Source organism: Thamnophis elegans, chromosome 1, assembly GCF_009769535.1.
Source record: "Thamnophis elegans isolate rThaEle1 chromosome 1, rThaEle1.pri, whole genome shotgun sequence".
Taxonomy (NCBI): Eukaryota; Metazoa; Chordata; class Lepidosauria; order Squamata; family Colubridae; genus Thamnophis; species Thamnophis elegans.
In genome coordinates, this window is record NC_045541.1 from 153,667,061 (window position 1) to 153,689,472 (window position 22,412).

The window sequence follows — 22,412 nt, forward strand, 5'->3', positions numbered from 1 at the left end:
TGGCAGAATTACATTATTAAACTACATTATTACATTACATTATTAAAATGTAGTGTCCAGTAGAGGCTGATCAGAAGTGCCACCATGGCAGGTTAAAGAAATGTTCCTCTGCAGGGCAGATCAGCATGAGCCATATCCTCCAGCCCCCCCCCCCTCTCCCTCCCACCCATCCTGGTAAGCAGTACTTTAAAGTGCTGATAGTACATTTCTTGTGTCTTATAAAATTGCCCTTGGTCTATTGGTTAGATCTCTTTTGGAAAAAAAAGGAGGACTCAGAGGCAGCCTTGAAAGTTAATATCCCAAGTATGCTTCAATCCATTCTTTTAATTCTTTTCTTGTCCCGCTTTTTGGGGACTAGAGCAAAGCAGTGTCTGTGCCTCTAGCACATTTTCTGCCCCTGGGGATGTGACCCTCTTCTGCTAAAGACTTATGTGCAGCCTCAAGAGCCACTAAAAAGTTGCTGCTGAACTGTAACAGAAGGGGAAATTATTAAATACATTAATTATATCAAGTGTATTATAATACTTTATTTTAATTTGTTTTAACGTGACTTCTGGGCAGGATTCGGTTCCATAAGAGTACAGTGTGATAGTCCCGTGCTACTATACTCTATTTCATTTATTAGATAAAATAGAAGTGGGCTGGTGGAATGAGATAGGCAGACAATAGAGAAAGTGATATTCATTTTCTTGGAATCTTCCCAAGCATTTGAGATAGTACCCATAGTGTAGTCTGGCACTCATTCATTCATTTTTGAGATGGCTGTCTCAATCAGGCAGAGTTTGGAAATAAAGTTTGAGATCGGTTTGCACTGACCCATACACAGAATACTGAAAATTGAGTGTGTTAATTCAGTATTTCTCAAACTTGCCAATTTTAAGATGCCAGAATTCTTTAGCCAGCATGGGAGTTGAATTCTGGAAACTGAAGTCCACATATCTTAAAGTTGCCAAGGTTGAGCAAACACTGGGATTACTGGGTTAGTAGGGCCAGTTCAGAAGTTCACCTTTAGTTCAGGAGAGAGAAAGATAAGGCTTTCATCCACATACTCTTCTTGCCTAGTGCAGAGGTAGGCTGTTAACCATTTGTTGAGGGCATTGCTTCACAGTAGAGACTCTATTGCAGTTCCGGTGTGTCCCTGAGGCAGACCAAAGCAGGATCCGTGAACCATCAGGAAAATGGCATTTTCTATTAGAAAACAGAACACAACTCCCAATATGAAGGTTCTGATTCCCACAGAAGAAGGATTCTGAAGAAAGTTGATGATCTGCGGGACTCTCTGCAGAACCATCTCCACCCCTCAACATCTGAACATAGGACACTGTGTTTCTCTTGCCATTTCTCTTTGGGTGCTAGAGAGTACAGAACCTCTCCCCTCCCTTTTTTTAAAGGTTCATATAGGGCAGTGATGGGTTCCAGATCCTGTTGCAACTGGTACGGTGCAACGGGGCCATGCCTCCACCACATGGACGCACGCAGCATGCATGCAGCACACGCATGTGTACTTGCCGTCCGCGATGGCTCTGCGATGCTCCAGCCGCTCGGCGGAGCATCACACAGGCCCATGCGTGGAAGCCCCGATCGGCTCAAATACAGGTAAGGAGACTGGGTGGGTGGGCACTCCAGAGCACTGTACCAGAATGGTACCTGCAGGCACTGGTACACACATACCAGGGCATACTGGTTGTATCCCACCACTGATGTAGTAATAGCAAATTTATGGAATAACTTCCACAAACCACTTCCACAATTATCAGTAATTTCTGCTGCTTGTTTTTTCACCTCCCCAGCAAATTCAAAAGCTGGCTAGAAAGAAAAAGGAAACGTGCTGGAGAAAAGAAACCAGAGAGACAAGGAACCTTCATTCTCCTTGTTCCTCTTCCCTTCTCTGCATCTGCTCTTACCTCCCTACTTTCACCACAGCAGCCTTTAAGACAGGGATGTCAAACTCAAGGCCCAAGGGCTGGATGCAGCCCATGATGTGGTCAGATCCAGCCCATAGGGCCATCCTGGTCTACCCAAAGCAAAGAGTTTTGATGAATATAAATAAAACACATAGAAATAAGCAAGGGTTAAAACGAACAGAACTGGAAGAGGAAATTAAGAGAAAAGAGCTGGAGTTAACAATGAACCCAGACGATACAAAGGTTAAGGAAGCTATTAACATATTAAAATCTCAATTTGACATGTTGATCTCTGACCAGGTAGCTACTAATTTATTATATGCAAAACACAATACTTTTTGTAATGCAAACAAACCTGGCAGATGGTTAGCTTATCAGATTAGGAAAAAAAGGAAAACTCGAAATATATCTAAACTGATTTACAGAGGGAAGGAGGTGTTTCAACAGGAAGAGATTCAAAAGGCTTTCTGGGAATTTTTTACAGAACTGTATAAAGGGGATAAAATTAATGGTTTAGACATAGACAAATATTTAGACAAAGAGAAAATACCTTCAGTTAGAGAAGAACACAGGCAAAAATTGAATCAACCAATAACCTCGGGGGAAATCCTGCAGGTAATTAAGCAATTAAAGTCAGGGAAAGCACCAGGTACAGATGGCTTGACAGCGGTTTACTATAAAAATTTACAGTTAGAAATGGTAGAACCTCTTAGAGAATTATTTAATATGATTCAAACGGAAGGTAAAGTCCCTCCATCTTGGAAGACAGCGTTTATATTTTTGATACCCAAAGAAGATCAAGATACTACTCAACCCAAAAATTATAGACCTATTTCATTACTGAATGTAGATTATAAAATTTTTACTAAAATATTAGCAAATAGGTTAATGTTGGTCATTCAACAATTGATACATACGGACCAAACAGGTTTTATACAAGGGAGACAGATGAAAAGTAATGTTAGATTAATTATTAATGCATTAGAATATTTGGGAAAGAACAATCAGATCCCTGCTGCGTTTATATTTTTGGATGCTGAGAAGGCCTTTGATCGAGTTAACTGGCAATTTCTGCTGAAGATACTGCAAAAAATGCAGATAGGAGATAATTTTTTACAGTCAATTAAAGCAATATACCAACAGCAAACAGCACAAATTATAGTCAATGGAAGTTTAACAGACTCTTTTCAAATTGGAAAAGGTACAAGACAGGGCTGTCCTTTGTCCCCATTATTGTTTATTATAACTTTGGAAGTATTGTTGAACAAAATACGGGGCTTGGATGGTTTAAAAGGGATCAAGATTAGGCAGCAAGAATATAGAGTCCGCGCTTTTGCGGATGATTTGGTCATAATATTGGAACAACCGCAGGAATCCAGTATGGTTTTAATGAATACGATTAATCAATATGGTCAAGTGTCGGGTTTTAAAATAAACTTAGGAAAAACCAAAATATTAGATATAAATATGAATATTAAACAAAAGGAAGAATTAGGAGTGATGCTAGGATGTGAGGTAGTTAAAAAAGTCAAATATCTTGGAGTTAACATTTTAACTTCAAATGGGAAATTATATAAGCATAATTATGAACCACTTTGGCATAGCATACAGACAGAGATGAAAAAATGGGAGAAATTGCACTTATCCTTGCTGGGTAGGATAGCAGCAGTGAAAATGAACATTTTACCAAAATTTTTATTTCTTTTCCAAATGTTACCTATACTTAAAAAAGATGCGAACCTTTTAGAATGGCAGAAGGGTATCAACAAATTTGTGTGGGCAGGAAAGAAGCCGAGGGTAAAGATGAAAATAATGCAAGATGTACGTGAGAGAGGAGGATTGAAACTACCTAATTTAAAACTATATTATGATGCAGTGGCATTATCTGCAATTAGTGATTGGACTCATTTAACCAATGATAGAATATTGAATATTGAGGGACACGATCTGGTATTTGGTTGGCATGCTTACCTGTTATTCAACAAAAAATTGGATAAGAATTTTAAAAGTCATATTTTAAGAAATGCTTTATTGCGGGTTTGGAAGAAATACCAATATAAATTAAATGACAAGATACCCATGTGGGCAATTCCTAGACACGCAATTGAAAATATGAATACAGCACAAAAACAGGACAGAATTACTTACAGACAGCTTCTTACCTCGGAAAGAGGGGTATTACAATTAAAATCTTTAGAGGTATTAAAAGAGGAGAAGGTAGTTCAAACATGGTTCCAGTATGGGCAATTACAGGCTAGGTGGAAAATAGATCAAAAAATTGGTTTTATCCAAGTTGAGGATAATCTGTTTAAACAAATAAGAGATCAAAGCTTAATGCATATAAAGAGGATATATAATGTATTAATACAGATGGATTCGGAAACAGAATTAGTTAAAGATTGTATGATAAAATGGGCTCAAAATATTGAGGAACCAATAATGTTGGATACATGGGAAAGAATCTGGGTAAGAAATGTGAAATTTACACAAGCTCAAAATCTGAGAGAAAATTTTTACAAGATGTTCTATAGATGGCATTTAGATCCTAAAAAGTTGGCTTCTATGTATCCGAATGTACAGCCTAAATGTTGGAGGTGTGGTTCTCTCGATGCTACATATTATCATATATGGTGGACCTGCCAAAAGGTTAAGGCATTTTGGATAAAAATATGGTGGGTCATGCAAAATGTTTTTAAAAGAAGGATAAAGTTTATTCCTCAGTTATTTTTACTAGGTATATGTACTGACTTTACAGTGGTAGAGACCAATTTGATTCTGCACCTGATAACTGCAGCAAGACTGTTGGTGGCGCAATATTGGAAGAAGGAAGACTTGCCTACAATCCAAGAATGGACATTGAAAGTAACAAACTTAGCCGAGATGGCTAAAATATCGGCATATCTCAAAGATCATTCAAATGAGATATATAAATGAGACTGGAAAAAATGGATTGACTATATACAAAATAAATACGGGACTAAGAAATTCCAGTTAGCCTATGCTTAAGATCAGAAATGATTTAAACTGTCAAAAGTCAGTTCAGTAAGAAGAAGCTAAGGTCAATCTAGAATGTCATTAATTTCTTTATTTCTTTTTTCTCAATAGATTTTAGACTGTGTTAGTTAAAAATCCATACCGTGTACGGGTTCTGGGAAGTCGGGGGGGGGGGAAGGAGGAGGGGGGTGGGGGGGTGGAGGGAGGGAGGGGCACACACAACAAAAAAAAATGTACTTCAATGTCTTAATGATTGACAAATGATGAAACGTGCTGGAGAAAAGAAACCAGAGAGACAAGGAACCTTCATTCTCCTTGTTCCTCTTCCCTTCTCTGCATCTGCTCTTACCTCCCTACTTTCACCACAGCAGCCTTTAAGACAGGGATGTCAAACTCAAGGCCCAAGGGCTGGATGCAGCCCATGATGTGGTCAGATCCAGCCCATAGGGCCATCCTGGTCTACCCAAAGCAAAGAGGAAACATTGGGCCAGCATGGCTTCAGCCCAGTCTACCCAGTATGAAGAGGAAAGATCAGGCCAATGTAGCTTCAGCCTGGTCTACTCAATGTGAAGAACAAAGATCAAGCCAGTGCGGCTTCGGCCCACTCTACCCAATGCAAAGAGGAAACATGCCAGCAGTTTGGAGAGTGGCATCAAGCTGGCCACACCCAGTTGGTCATACACATCCAATTGGCCACACACACCCAGTCAGCCATGCCCAGCTGGCCCCCTGAGGTCAACCACAGCCCTGATGCAGCCCTCACTGAAATTGAGTTTTACACCCCTGCCCTAAAAGTAGAAAGGGGAAACAGAGAAATGATCTGCTTTGGGAGCTGCTAACAAACACAGAGAAAGAAAGGAGTTGAAGACTTATAGTATCTTTAGCCCAAAGGGAAATTCAAGATGGAAAGCCACATTCCACGTCATGAAGTTATGGGGGAGTTAAAGCTAGATATTAATATCCTTTGGAAACCATCAGATTTCTGGGCAGAGCAATTGGGTGGATAATTTTTACAAATGTAACTTTTTTGAAGAAATAGTTTTCTAATAATATCTTATTGGTTGGACCTTCCCCGCTAGCTTGGATAGCAATAATAATAATAATAATAATAATAATAATAATAATAATAATAATAAAAAAAATAAAAAAAAAATAAAAATAAAACCCAATCAGAGGCATTCTTTCATGGGAAGTCAGAGAAGCTGCAGACCACTGGGGAACTGAGTATTTGATGAATGGCAGGACACATACAAGCAGTCCTTGGCCACTTTGAATTGAATTCACTGCCAGAACACATTCTATATGTCAGAATTTCATTGGATTTGTCTTCTTTTGTAAAAAGTGGAAGTTATTGTTTCTTTGAAGGGCAGAAAGTTTTAAAAGAATCAGCCTTGGAGAGCAATAACAAGACCCAGTTTCTGACAGAGACACACACCATGAAACCCCTGAAGTTCTTTTCTTGCACTAAAAATTCCATGTAACTAATTTACTCAAAACCCAGTACTTCCAAAAAAAGCTTCGGTGGATAATGTTCTCTTTGATAATTTCATCTTCAGTGTTTAGAAAAAGTTTCGTTTCGTTTATTGGTTTTGTATGCCGCCCACTCCCGAAGGACTCCGGGCGGCTCACAATGAAACGGGGGAGGGGATAAATAAGACAATACAAACAATATTAAAATACACAACAGTCACAAATGAAGCGGGGCTGGATACTTCAACAGCCCCCAGCCTGCCGGAACAGCCAGGACTTGGTAGCTTTACAGAAGGCCGGGAGGGTAGTAAGGGTCCGGATCTCCACGGGGAGCTCGTTCCAGAGGGCCGGAGCAGCAACAGAGAAGGCTCTCCCCCGGAGGGGTCGCCAGCCGACATTGGCTGGCAGATGGAACCCGGAGAAGGCTGAGCCTGTGTGATCGAATCGGTCTTTGGGAGGTAATTGGCAGGAGGCGGACACAAGTGACTAACAGACACAAGTGACTATTTTATCATTTTTGCAGCATGATGACACTTTTTTCTTGTGTGCAAACACAAACTCATAATTTCATTTTGGTAGGCTTCTAATTAAAAAAATGATTAAGCAGATGCCTCTTTTGCGGCTGACCAATTGGCAGAATTCGGGATTATAGTTATTTTTAACAGAGCCATTGAATCAAAAGAAACGAAACTTGTTTGGGTTTTTCTGACAGTCTCTAATAAATAATTATTTATTTTCTATGACCAATATTTTCATACATCTTCAGAAGAATCATACAAGTATGAAATCTAGTATCTGTCAGATCTCTAGTGTAGGAAACAGTGCCAATTAGTTTTCTTAGTCCTTAATGATGTATTAACTAGTACAGATACCATTCACTTACTGACTGCATTTGGGACTGACAGCTCTGTGGCCAAGCAATGTGGTCATATTTCTTTTTTTAAAAAAAAACAATCATGCAACTGCACCTGATTTACAATAGAAGTTCCGGCAGTTCTGACTGAGGTCATTAAGCAAATCACCATGAAGTGTTGTTAGATGTCCTGTGACTGTCCTGCAACTTCCTACCAGAACATTGCATGTCAGAAGCTGACTGTGAAGATCACAAATGGTGATTTATATGGTTCCAAGAGCACTGTGATGGCGGCAACTTCAAGGATGGTTATAAGTTCGTCTGAATTAGCATTGTCATAACTTTAATTGGTCTCTGAATGAATGGTTGGCAAACAAGGACTATCTGTACTAATTGTACATTATACTGCCAGTCAGACTTTTTTGAAGGAGACCTCAAGAAGTTTCAGAAGATAGCAATAACAATAGCAATAGCACTTAGACTTACATACCGCTTCACAGTGCTTTACAGCCCTCTCTAAGCTGTTTACAGAGTCAGCCTATTGCCCCCAACAATCTGGGTCCTCATTTTACCCACCTCGGAAGGATGGAAGGCTGAGTCAACCTTGAGCATGGTGAGATTTGAATTGCTAAGTTGCAGGCAGCCGGCAGGCAGCAGAAGTAGCCTACAGTACTGCATTCTACCCATTGCGCCACAACGGCTCTTTAAGATAAGATAGTTATCAGTCAGGAAACATAGTGGTCAGTTATAGTTCAAAACATCTGTGGTATAAATTCATGGGGCACATTTCTTCTTAGAATAAAGGGGAAAATAATCTGTTTCATTCCATAATTCAGAAGCTGCAAAATTTGCTTTTGAGGCTGCTTTCCATGCTGCCACTGAGAGTGTAAGATTGCCATCCATCTGGTATTTCCCAAGTGACTCTCTGGAAGCTGAGAAGAAAAAAATTATCCCCGAAATAGCTCAAATCGGGATAGCAGCACATAGTGGTGCACACAGCATTCAGGAAGAAATGAGGCAAAGCTTCTCAGTTGTAGTCTTGGAGAAGGAACATTGTTGGATAGGAGATAGCTTAATGCAGCAGAAAGAATGCATACTCAGAGAGAAACACTTAGAACAATGCTTCTCAAGCTTGGTAACTTTAAAAAGTGTGGATTTCAATTCTCAGAATTCTCTAACCAGTCTGGTAATTGATGTCCATACATTTAGAACTGGCAAGGTTGAGAAACACCGAATTAAGATGATAGCATTTTAAAGAAAATATTTTAGAGGCGGGTGCTCATGTGTATGGAAAAAAAATCCTGAAAGATTAATATTATTTAAGAAATAATGTAATAATAAGACAGTCTGATTGATTCAAGTTTATCAAAAGCTGTGTGTGTGCTATTGGAAAGTGAGTGAGCCAGCTACAGATATGAAGCCAGAGATAGTAGAGAAAGGAAAACTGAGCTGAGAGAGGATGAATGCTATGAAATCTTTGAGAATATCAATCTAGCTAATAGTATATGCAAGGTAAGTATTTTGCACAGAAATATGCAAAGTCTCTACCATGTTTTCCAGAAAATAAGACTGGGTCTTATATTAATTTGTGCTCCAAAAGATGCATTAGGACTTATTTTCTGATTAGGTCTTCTTTTGGGGGAAATATGGCACTAAATACATCCATCTGGCTGACAATCTTAACCGGAGTTTATTCTGGGGTTAGGGCTTATATTACCAGCATTGTGAAAAATCATGCTAGGACTTCTTTTCCGGTTAGCTATTATTTTTGGGAAAACAGGGTATTGCTATATCAATTATCCCTACATGGAGAAACATAGAAAGCCAGTGCAATGCCATTAACTATTGCTGTTTCACTAAGAGGCAGTTTGGTGTAGTGGTTAAGGTACCAACTAGAGACCAGAAGTTCTAGTCCCACTTAAGGCAGAAGCCAGCTGACTGATCTTGCGCCAATCACTCTCTCTCGGCCCTAGGAAGAAGAGGGCGTCAACAAACCAGTTTCAAACAAATTCCAGTAGTTGCAGTAGTTGCCAGGAGTGCACACAGATTCAAGCGCGCGCACACATACACACACACACACACACACACATTAAGCAAAAGATTTCAACTTATTGGTGTATTAAGAAGGGGCATGCCCAAAAAGCAGACAAATAGGGTTGCTGTGAGGCACCACACCAATTGCAAGACAGAGTTTGGGCTACAGTGGTCTGAATGGTAGAACCCGCAGTGGCGTACCTTAAACGTTTATTTAAATTGCAGGGATTCGTGAGATTCGTAATTTCATTGCACAGACATGAGAACCACCAGTCGTTATGATGAAGACTTAGATTTCCTATTGTAAACACTAATTTAGGCATGGAGACTTATGAAAGAGCAAATGCTGATTGCTGTAGCCCAAACCTTTGATTCTGAAGAGCTACTTTAGAACCTGTGAGCTTTGATGGGAGTAACCATAAAAATCATGAGTTATCAAATAAACTGTTCACAGTTTCCTCGTGATAAAGGAACAAAGCTAACTAGATGATGCCTCCCCTTCTCCAGAAATTTCACTTCTTGTTTATCTATAGTGATCCTAGATGACAGCCACTTTTTCTTGCTGCAGGTTGAATTTCTACTTTTGAGAAATGACAGTGTTGATTTTTATTCGTTTATTTATTTTCTATAAACTTTGGTTTTTAATTGCCTTTTACATTCCTTTGCCAGGTAAAGGGGATGTTTTTGGTGACATCTTCTGGAAAGAGACCACTCTGGCTCATGCATGTGCCAACGTACGGGCCCTAACCTATTGCGATTTGCACATTATCAAACGGGAAGCTTTGCTGAAAGTTCTGGACTTTTATACAGCTTTTGCAAACTCTTTCTCAAGGAACCTCACTCTAACCTGCAATCTGAGGAAACGGGTAAGATCTCTTTAATCGAATTTTACATGGAAGTTTCTTTGTACAGTAGTGATCTAATTTTCAAGTCAGAAGCTTCTCTCCAAGGGACTAGTTTGTCAGCTATGTGTTTTAGCTCAAAAGTACAGTAAAAGCTTTTTCATGAATGTTGAGACTAAACCAGAGAAAATTAATGATAAAGAGGTAGTGAAACTGGGGAGGAGAAGGAAAGGCATTGTATAATGCACTGATTTAGATCTGCAGGTCAGAAGGTTCCCATCCTTCCTGAAGGAATACGAAATGTTGAAGAAGTATCTGTGGGGGAATGCTTCATGTCCTTTATTAGTTACAAGGAGACTGAGTAGGTAGAAAGGCCTGTGCTTATAACTGGATGAACTATGCTATTACTAGGAAATTCTGGGCAAGCAAATACAAGAATGGAGTAAGCAGAAGATTCTGGAATGTTTTAGAGTGAGTGGTCTATAACAATATAACAACGCAAGAAGGAAAGAGAGAAAATGTAGGAAATCTGTAGAAAAAAGATGCAGGGAGAACATCAGGTTGGAATTAAAATGTCTCATTTAATTCATCTTTCTCTTCTTCCTCTTCGTCCTCCCTTCATGCATACTTATTCAATTCCCTGAATTAATGTAACATATTTTTAATCAAATGTGACTGCAAACTAAATCAAACTGAATTTTTTGGCATGGCTTCTGTTTTTTTTTTTAAATTGTACATTTAGTTCACTCAAAGGGTAAGCTTCCTCCATCTCATCTTAAAGAATTCAAGTGTTACTGGTATAAGCAATTAAAATTGTGTTCTTAAGAGTAACCTAGATATGACAAAAATAATAAAATAGCAACTGCAAAAATATCTTCATACTTTATCAAGCAACAGATCTCTCTATCAGTTGGAAATAATGTTATATCCATGAATTATCTATTAAAAATATTTATTTAGGGTTGCTTTGGGGGAAGTCTTAGCTTTATGTCACTGAGAAAAAAAAATCTCTTTTTTATGTTGGTGTTTCAAAAACAGAGTAATAATTGACATATAAAAATTGTCTGCATGAGCAATTCTCATAAGACCGATGAACAGATTTATGGAGCATTAATGCCAACATTTTACTGCTGGAATAGATTTATTCATTTATTTTCTACAACCCTATTTTATCATGGGAGTAGACATTTGTAGGCACAAAAGATCTCCACTTATGAAAATTTGTAAGCAAATCCACATAGCAAAGCATGTGTGGCTGTTGAATTGGTGGAATACTCAGAAGTCCATCTCTATTTCAGCATATGGAACACTACAAGCAATATAAAGATGTCCAATAGCATGCATGCATCATCCATTATTCCAGATGCAATTTAAAACTGAAATCTGATGCATACTTATCCTCTTGATAGGAATGTATTTTTCACTATATAAATATATGAATTGTAAATTCCACCAGGTTGGTAGAAAACAAATTGCTCTGAAACTTGGGTTTATTCCACGGCCTTCTGGCTGCTAAGCATATGTTCTGCAAGTTCTGGTTAACAGTAGAAACTCCAGAGAGAGTATAGCCTTGGTTTTCAGTTTTTCTTTGCCTTTAAAGAAAAAGACCAAAAACACTACCTTTTGTAAAGAAAAAATCAAGTTTCAGATTCCAAAGTTGTGAATGGATTAGATAATGAAGATGAACTTTGTTAGATTGGGTAAGGAAAGGCACACTCAGGCTTAGGCAACAACAGCTCTTTATTAACTCTGAGACAACTATGTACAATCCAGCGAAGGTTCAGTCTGACAGCAGCCCTTTTATAGGGAGCTGTCAGACCCTTCAACCAATCAGGTTAAATCTCTGTTCCCACCGGAACAGAGGACCTTGGTGTAAACCAGTGTAACTGATTCTGGTATCTAACACCCCACCCCGCTTAGATGGAATCAACCGGCTTGTGATGTAGTCACACAGGTAGGCGGGCTTTCTGGTGGTTCACCCAGACCTGCGCAGTTCAGTTGGTGGGTGTTCTTCAGTCAGGTCGGACTGACCTGTTGACTTTGCGGCTTCGCCTGGTGGAAGCTCCTGGAACTTTTCCCAGGCCGCGGCTGGAGCTTCTGGAGCTGGTTCGCTTGGAGCTCACTGTGGGCCTGCAACACTAACATATAAATGCCCCAGTCCCTTCAGCCTGAGTTGTCTGTGGAAGGAGTGACTTCGTGCTCCTTTTGCGTAGGGCTTTGGCTAACTCGTGCAGGAGTTACCTCTGGCTGCCTAAGATTGGAGTTGGAGAGGCGGCCATGGAGTTGGTCAACATGCCATCCCCAATTCCAACTGTCCTCAAGCTCTACTAGGTAAGAACGAGGTCCGAGGATGCTTATTACTGTGGCAGGAATCCACAGAGTTCCCCCAGCGTAGTTGTGGGAGTAAACTGAATCTCCTACACTAAAGTTCCTTATTTTGCTTGTCGAATCTGGGGGCGATGCGGCAGAGTAGTTTGAGTGTAGCCGGTCTAAGTGGGACCTTAGCCGGTGACCCATTAGAAGCTCAGAAGGGCTTCTCCCAGTGGTAGCACTTGGCATGATGTGTTGTATGAGGAGGAATTGATCAACCCATGTTTGCCAATCTCCCGGGCCCATCCTGGATAGGTCCTCTTTTGCAGATCTCACCATTCTCTCTGCCTGACTATTGGAGGCCAGATGGAATGGAGCGACCAGGGCAGGTCTGATTTGCTGTGCTGCTAAGTAGGTCTCGAACTGCATAGCCGTAAATTGGGGGCCATTGTCAAAGACCGAGACATCGGGCAGTGGAGAAAATTCTCCATAGTGCCTTCTGCCATGGTAGAGATCATGAGGACTACTTCTAGCCATTTCAAGTAGGTGTCCACAACTACCATGAAAGTCTGGCCATGAACTGGGCCAGCAAAATCTATGTGCACCCTAGACCACAGTGCTTGAGGTCGCTCTCACTCCTTAGTGGGCGCCTCTGGGGGAGCTGGTCTGGATTCCTAGCCACCCATTCTTCTATCTCCCTGTCCATGTTAGGCCACCACATGTAACTCTTGTCCAAAGACTGCATCCTGACAATTCCAGGATGCCCTATGTGCAAAGCCTCTAATACTGCAATGCGCAGTTTGGGTGGAACAATGACCCGTCCCCCCACAGTAAGCAACCATTATTTACAGACAGTTCATTATGTTTGCAGTAAAACATTTTAAATTCAGACCCGACAGGCCCCTTAGGCTACCACCTCCACACTCAATTCAAAACCTGTTTGAGGGTGGAGTCTTTTTCAGAGTGTTGGGTAATGTCACTAGACAAGACAGGACCAGACTCTAGGCAGTCAATGAGGAGGACTGGAGTCTCGAGGTAGGGTCTGCAAGGAGTTCAGGCAGTGGGCATTGACTCAAAGCGTTGGCATGCCCCAATGTAGAGCCAATTCGATGGTTGATTCCGGTCACTTCTAGACCCAGGGCTTCGAACCAGTCAAGTCCCAGGAGACTCTGCAGGTTTCCGTTGACTACCGTCACTGGTAGCTGGCCACAGAAAGTCTTGAATTTCACCCGGAAGATGCCCTGTCCCACGATGGGGACTCAGTTCGCCTGGTAGTCATGAAGGCGGATGTCAGGAACCTGTAGATGCTGCTTCTTAAGGCTAGGGATAGCCTGCTTGAGTGCTGCCCAAGGCATTATGGTCAAGGATGACCCAGTGTCAATCTCCATTTCGCATGGAGAGTCCTCAATGAGGACTGTGACTTTCAGCTTTTTTGGCCACTTCGTGTGGACTTGGCCTATGGATGTGTGGTAGGTGACTCTAGTGTTGCCTTCTGTTCATCATGGCAGTGGCTGCCATGCCCCTTGGTTGGGCCTCTGCTGGTGGTTAGGTCAGCTTCTGGGCTTCCAGGTTGTAGCGGGGTGATTGCTTCTGCATACCTTAGCAATATGCCCTTTTCGATCGCAGCATTGGCAGATTGCGTCACTGAAATGGCAATATGTTCTGAGATGGTCTCCTCCACAACCGGCACAAGGCGGGAAACACGGTTCGAATTTTCACGCCGGCTTAGTGTGGTCACTGCGCATGTGGTAGCTGTCATCTTCACTCTCCAAGCCTTCAGATGAATTCCTCCAGTTCATTGCAGATGTTGTATTTTTGGAGAAATTGTATAGTCAGAACTGAGAACAGGTAGTAGACTAATCAAACATTCCTGCCATCTTTTAGCTCTGAACACTATTTGTGTTTTGCTTTTCTATTTTATTCCAATTTGAAAGATCCTGAATGCATTTTTAAAATGTTTGATTCTTTTTAAGACTTTTTTTTTTTTTTAATGAAAATGCTTTTCTGGTTATATGGCAGAAAAATTTTCTCTGCTGCTCCAGTTTTACAACAAGACTGTTTTTGATCAGTGGTATATGTTTTCTTTAAAAAAAAACGTTGCTGAAGAATGTAGTGGGTTATACCAGTGGCATCATTCTATCAATTGAAAATACCTTATTTTTATTCTTGTTCAAGTCACAATTAATACATGGATGCTGCTTGCATGGGTTGTTGTCCAAATATTTTCCCAGTCCACTGTGATTTCATTGCCCAGGAAATTGTTCATATTTTTGTTTCCCCATAAGTATAGCACTAGCAGAATATATACATATGAGTAAACTCTATCTAGCATTATTTAAATAATAATAAAGGAACCTGTAGCCTTTGGACTTCCCACCATCCTTTCCACCATGTCCATTGATGAAGGATCTTGGGGCTTAGAATATAGCACTTCTAAAAAAACAGAAATTTCATTTATTTTCATCACTGTTCCATAGGCTTTAGTTAGCTTTGAAAACAAGAAATCACGACCTGCATCCCAGCAAAATAAATATAGCTCCTCTTTATATACTTTATGATCTTGCCATTTACTATACACCGAACAAAGACACAAGAAAAATACTTTTCTGGGAGAATTCTTAATGTGAAGCAAGGAATAATCTGATAAGCGATTAATAGGCATTTTCTCACCTGTCTTTCATTTCTGCTTCCTTCTGAAGGGAAAATTATAGTGATGGTACCTGTTTGGATGGATATGATCTTCAGCATTTATGGAGACTTTCTCTTGCAGGAAGTCGGCTGTTATAAGCAATTGTTTGACTGTTTGACAAGGTCAAACCTATCATGTGTAGGTGATTTATGGATGGGATATTCTGGAAAAAGTTCCTGGGGCATCACTACTGATATTAGGATTGCACTGGAAATTCCTTTCTAATACTCCGAGGCTGCAAACTCATGGTCATTATACTATATCATATACTAAACAAGATGTATGGTCAAGAGTTATTAGAAGCTTAAAAAGATTCCAAACTGCCATGATAGACTCTTTTTCTTTTCTTATTTTCTCCATTAATTTTCTCCATCCCAGAATGTGTCTTTTTCAGGGAAGTAATAAACTATTGATGCAATCTAGATAAATAATGAAGGAGTTATACATGACAAAAATCAGTATTGTTTCATTTTTTCCTACCTATCAATAGCCCTTGTAGCATTCTTTATAAATCCCCACTGTCTTTATTATACATTCCTTTTTGGGTTGTCTTTTGGGGTGTTTTGGTTATTTCTAAATACCTTCTCTGCTATATAATTTGACCCTCACAATTAACCTTTGCAAAGCAAAGGAGGGAAAAGAGCATTTGCTACTAAAATAATCAGGTTGGGAATTGTTATATATTTATTGAACTGATTTGATGTTTTTTTCATGACGCCCAACTTCAACCAAATTATTCACAGAGAAACTTTTCAGGGCAACTGCTAAAAGAGGACTTTTGTATGAGGAAAAAACTTTTTCTATATCAACGCTATATAATTTAGAGCTTTTGAGATTTCAAGTTGTAGTTGAAAGACCCAATGTTTTTCACTGATTAAGAAGAGGAAGCTATTTTTATTACAGAAAGTATATTTTGGAGGGGTAAGGTTAAGGAACTGACATTTGACATTATTTTGTTACTCAGGTGTTACAGTTATAAGGAACATGGGAGTGCTAGAGAAAAAGTCCTCTATGGAACCCTTTTATTCCAGAGGAACAACTAGGTATAAATGATTAATAGAGAATATGCTCCATTTGAAAGATAACTATAATGATAATTTGCAAATATGTATGTATGTAGGTATGTATGTATGTACGTACGTACGTACGGTATGTACGGTATCAGGGGTGGGTTTCAACCGGTTCGCGTCGGTCCCCGCGAACCGGTTGGTCAGCCAACCTGGAAGTAAGTAACTTCCGGGAACGGCGAAGGGCCCCCCCGCCCGCCCGCGTTCCTTACCCGGTTTTGACGAGTTCTGCGCTTCCACGCATGCGCAGGATGCATACAGCGCCTGCGCGATCCTCCAGGAGCAGCTGGAGCATTTCACAGATGCTAGTACACATGCGTGCGCTGCGCGCATGCACGAGGACGCCGCCGGCCCCATTCCAACCGAACCGGTTGGAACGGGGCGAGAAACCCACCCCTGTACGGTATGTATGTACAGTATGTATGTATGTGTGTATGTATCAGAGGTGGTATTCAGTAGGTTCTGACCAGTTTGGGAGAACCAATAGTGGAAATTTTGAGTAGTTCAGAGAACCTGTAAATACCACCTCTGACTGGCCCCACCCACATCTTTTCTCTGCCTCCCGAGTCTCAACTGATTTGGAGGGAATGGAGATTTTGCAGTATCCTTCCCCTGCCCCACCCACCAAGTCACACCCACCAAGCCAAGCCATGCCAACAGAACTGGTAGCACAAAGAAAATTGAATCCCACCACTGGTATGTATGCATGTATGTACACAAACACACATCTATGTATGATGTACAAAAATGTATACAATATCTGATAGGAAAACATACCATTCATACCATTAAGTATATTGCAAAAAAATTGCAAATGCTTAAGCCGTTACACTATGCTTGCACACTATGAAAACATGCATATAAAATGTATATATTAGGAAAATATACAGGAAAAAGTAATACATATGTAGTAAAAAGTAAGACCACACCTTGAATACTGCATCCAGTTTTGGTCCTTACATTATAAAAAAGATGTTGAGGCTCTAGAAAAAGTGCAGAGGAGAGCAACCAGGATGATTAGGGGACTGGAGACTGAAACATATGAAGAACAGTTACAGGAACTGGGCATGGCTAGGCTAGTGAAGAAAAGGACCAGGGGAGACATGTAGCAGCCTTCCACTATTTGAGGGGCTGCCACAGAGAGGAAAGGGTCAAGCTATTTTCCAAGGCACCCAAAGGCCACACAAGGAATAATGGATGGAAACTGATCAAGGGTTCAACCTAGAAATATTCTGACAGTGAGAACATTCAACCAATTGTTCTCAACCAATGAAACAGCTTGCTCTTGTAGGTTGTGGGAGCTTCATCTCTGGAGGCTTTCAAGAAGAGATTGGACTGCCATTTGTCTGAAATGGTATAGAGTCTCCTGCTTGGACAGGGGTTTGGACTAGATGATCTACAAGGTCCCTTCCAATTCTTTTAATCTCTTAATCATTTCTTTCTGCCCACCATGTAAATGATAAGATCCTACAGAATTGCTGATCAGCCTAGTAAAACAAAGCAACTAAATTAGAATTGGCCTTTTGTACAGTAATGTTAACTTTCAGTTGGCCTGACTGTAATGGGAAAATATGGGTAGCAAAGTGGAAAGAGGTTTGCCATTCCTTTGCTTAAACAGCAAGCCTAACAATTTTTTTATCAATCTCTTAAAGAAGAAGGGGTGAAGTATTCTATCTGGGAGCCAAATGTGTCCTCTATCAAGTTTCTCTTCCTATATTTTGTTGCAATTTTTTTTCCAGCTTATTGCTGCACACAGAACTAGTACCATACAGAAAATAAAATTGCATTTTTCTATCCCTTATTATTCAATTTGATGCAGGAGAATTAACATCATATTTCTTAGGTTGTTACCTTCTTGTATTACACAGTCCTCTCTGCTTTTCAGTATTTCACAACCACATTGACTTCTATTCATCTTCAAAGTAGAACGTCTCCCATTTGACTACTTTATGTTCAAAAGGGTGAAGGCCAGGGTATTTCTAGTGGAAATACCTGAAGGTGATGGAAATACATCTATCAGAAATTCAACAACCTCAGCAGTAACATTGTCCCTCATTAATAGTTAAATAAGTTGAACAAAAACACCGGGAGAAAGTAAACAAGAAATTTGCAAGTACCCTGAGAATACAATTTATTAAAATGGGTTTTTTTAAACCAGGAATAAAACTCATTTCAGAAATTGGGAGGCAGCTTTTGTAAGAGGAGTTTTAAAAATGCAGTGCTCAGCTCCTCTTCTCAGAGCATCCTTGGTATAAAAAGCAAGATTATTTGTCAGATGCTTCTCTCCGTTCTCATTTTAGCCCAGTTGTAGAGAAAGAGATGCCGGAGGAAGGATTTCAAGGATCTGATCAAGAGGCCCAGTGATCCTAAGTTTCTTTTTGAGTATCCTTGCATTCTTAGATAGACAGGAAGCTATCCAGGTGGACATTATTGTCTGATCAGATGGCTATTGCAAACTTATCTCAAAGAGATCCAATCCACATGGAACTGATCCAGATTTGGAAATCACATTTCGAGAACATTGCTTTTTTTACCAATGTGGTGAAATTTTCACAGATAACCTTCTAAGCAGATACAGATATAGCAAAGCAATTCTGTTACTTTTACTGGCATTTGAAAAAGACTCATTAATTATTCACAATTCTTCCTTCAATCGAGGTTAGACTTATGATTTTTCTGAAATGTTTTCAGAATTGATTCATACAAGCTAACGTAAGATCCATCTCTTAGACACTGCCTCTAGCCTTAACCAACTTCTTTGTGAGAGATTTCCAATGTAAATTCCACACTGAAGAAACTAGTCATTCCTGTTGCTGAGTAAAGGAATAGAATTAATTTCAATAATTGATACCAACTTAAATATGAAGCATTAAGCTAAAACAAATCAGTAAAACTCAGCTCTTGATTTACTAAAAGGCTTCCATTTGATTAAATTTTGTGCTTATAGACTCTCTTTACAGGGACCATTAAAATGAAGCAATAAATCAAAGAGGAAAAAATTATCTACTAGACAATAATAATTGTGTTCAGGCAGCTGAATTCTGTAATATATGTAGGGGAAGCTCAGGGTCAGATTATGATATAAGAGCAACTAATGAAGGAATTTGGCTAAAGACAGTAATTTGGTCTTTGCTGAACTTTAAAGGGGTTCTTTGCTTTGATGCTGATTGAACTGAAACAGGACTTTGATCCTGCTTTGTGAAGAAATACCTCACCCACCCTCTTCTAAAGAGAAAAATCTTCACTGCTTAACTTCATATTGCTCCAACTGTGCTCTTCAAAACTTTCTGAGACCTGAATAGGCCCCTGAAGTCATTGGAAGGACCAAGGAGGGACTTCCAGGGTGACGTCACATTGGTACAGTTACAGGAGAATGAGACTCCATTCTCCCTGTCTGAATTTTCGTGTCTGGAGGCTGGCAGTGGCAAAGCTGGGCGTTGGAGGGGACAGCATAGAGAGGGGAAAATCCAGGGATGACAGGGAGAAGAGCGATCTCCCATTGTGAAGGGTGGAATCCCTGAAATCAGCATGGAAGAGACCAGCTGTCATGGCTTGGTCTGGAGGCATAACAGCCTGATTGATGATGGAGGAAGCAAAAAGGACTTTGATCCTGCTTCATGAAGAAATATCTCACCCACCCTCTTCTAAAGAGAAAAATATGCACTGCTTAACTTCATATTGCTCCAACTATGTCCCTCAGAACTTTTTGAGACTTAAATAGGCTTCTGAAGACAATGAAAGGACCGAGGAGGCTCCCAAACTGACATAATGTGCTTTAAATAGGTGAAACTCATAACCGCTTGTCTCAGGCATCTCTTCTCCATTATGAAGCATTCTTGTGAAGTTGTAAATCATAATAATGATTGTACAGTGATAAAAGAAGCTGAGATATACTAGATGCCTTTTTTGGTAAAAAAAAAAGTAGATATAATCTTCCATTTTCACTAACAATAACAAGAATTGTATGATTTAAAAAAGGAAGTTCAACTAAATAAAATTTTAAAAAGAGCGTTGACTAGATTCATTGTGGTTATTTCTCTAACAAATTGTGATTAGCATAATGCAAGATTTTAGGGGCATCCTATCAATTAAAGGCATTGAATGAGTATTTCTAAAATTGCCTGTAAAAGTTAAAGCTGAATAGCTACCGGCCTAGGGCACCATAGCTTAAGAGCATTCTTCCAAATCATTCTAACAACACAAATATTTACATTGGTGGGAGGTTTCACCATCAGTCTCTATAGCCTAGGGATGCCACATGCGTTTCAATCAGCACGATAGTTCCAGGTTATTTATTTATTTATTTTTATTAATCAAATTATATCGTCACCCATCTCACCAAAGGCAAAGGCAAAAATATGGGTGTGCATAGTAACCTAAATAGGTATAGACTCCTATTACTGCTAACTGTTAGCAGCACTGAAATAAATCTGGGAAACGATACATTGAAAATAATAATATAAAAACATTGTCATTTTGCCTCTATAAAGTTTTCATTTTTGTTATCTCCTTCCCCATAGAAATATATGTTCCCTTTTTTAATCCAACTCACAATCACAGAAGAATTTCAGATGAAAGGTTCATGGCTACTAGTTTTCTATTCCAATTTAGAGAAGAAATTTAAGGGTACTATAATCAGGTTGCATTTGGGATAAACAAAACAAACTGCCACCATGTGTATTGCCAAAGCTAGTGAATAAAAGACTCGGTAACATTATGACCTTAGTAGCAAGAAAGCTAAACCCTTACATTGGGAACAACTTTCAAACAATAGGCTTCTTAAAATGTGAGCATTCATCAGAGATAATGTTGAATATAATCCAAATGTCAGTGCAAAGTACTGTAAGAAACAATGGCTTTGAAAAACAATGTGTTTTTTACCACAGTATAATTGGATCCTAAGGGAAACATTTTGTGCATCAACTTTGCTGGGAAAAATAGATGGGGAAAGAAAAGGGAGAATTTTGAGTATAATAAGTTTAAACTCATCTTCAAAAATTGGCTAGTTTCCAAGGCAAGAAGCAGTAATACTATGACAAAGGCATAGAAAAGACTTCACATTCTGTAGAAAGTCAGATTCCCCCCCCCCAATTGTACATTTGTCTTTCTCTACCTTATAGGTTGGGTATGAAATTAACCATGGTGTTAATCCATCAGGATGCTTTCATGCCTTGAAAATTAGGTAGGTCTTGAAAACTCATTCCTCTTGTCTAGTGAGAGTGGATATGGCTGCTTCTTGATCCTATTCATGTTTCCAAGGGGTCCAGATCAGGGGAATAAATACTAACATTGTATTACAGAAGTTAAAAAAAATCTTTGGTGGCTGAAGTTATGTTTGGGCCTTTGAAAACAAATGGTGAGAAAGCAAAGTTGCTTAGAGTCATTGAAAGCCTTGAGACCAACATCTGGAGAACTTCAGAAATAATTTCCAAACAGAAGGATAAAATGACTGGATCAATTGAATTTGCACCCTTCTGAATAGTAGCGAAGTCTACGGAAGTCTATCTTACTATGTTGAACACAGACAGCTGGCCTTCTCTTTAATTGAACAGGGCAGTGCCGTTCTTATTGTGTACAAATGCACAGTTGTGGCATGACCAAACAAGGGGTGGAATCAGCAAATTTATTACAACTCTACAGGAAAAAAATGTCCCAGATTTTCTCCATATGCAATTCGTTTTAATGATCCATGGGGCATTAGTTTGCAAGAATCAATTTTCTGTCTACAACAATGGTAACATGAAAGACTGCAGATGTTTAATAAAATGTTAAGATTTGGAAGGTTGCCTGATTGTGCTGTCATCCATTTTCATTGTATAACCAAGAGCAAGTCTCTTATCTACCCAAGTTGCTGTATAATTTAATACGACTTATCTAATGGCAAAAATATGGTGTATCAAACAAGGAGGATTGCACTCAATTTATCTTAGGGGACAATTGGAACATATAATGGAATAGTTTGCTTTAGAGACCAAATTGAAAAGCAAAGCAATTTGAAACAGAGTTTAATAGGAACAAAAAATGTAACACTTTAGTCCTTCCATTAGAGTTTTTTACTTAATGGGATGAGAAATAGGTAAAACAAAGCAGAAGGAACTTAGAATATAGCATGCCAGAGGCCTTTCAATTATTTGCATCTCCTCATTCTGACCGCCAAATAATTTCCATTTAGTGATTTTAGAAAAAGGTGATTGGCAATACCATATAGACATAGGGCCAAATGTTGTAACTGGAAGATAAAATATAGTC

General features: G+C 39.5%; 1 protein-coding gene across 1 annotated transcript in view; it reads left to right on the forward strand.

Moving 5' to 3' along the window:
• KCNH5 (potassium voltage-gated channel subfamily H member 5) overlaps window positions 1-22,412 on the forward strand; it is a 232,574-nt gene that overhangs the window by 192,664 nt on the left and 17,498 nt on the right. Inside the window, 1 exon segment of the mRNA XM_032214001.1 lies at window positions 9,925-10,121. Coding sequence (XP_032069892.1) covers window positions 9,925-10,121 — 197 coding nt within the window.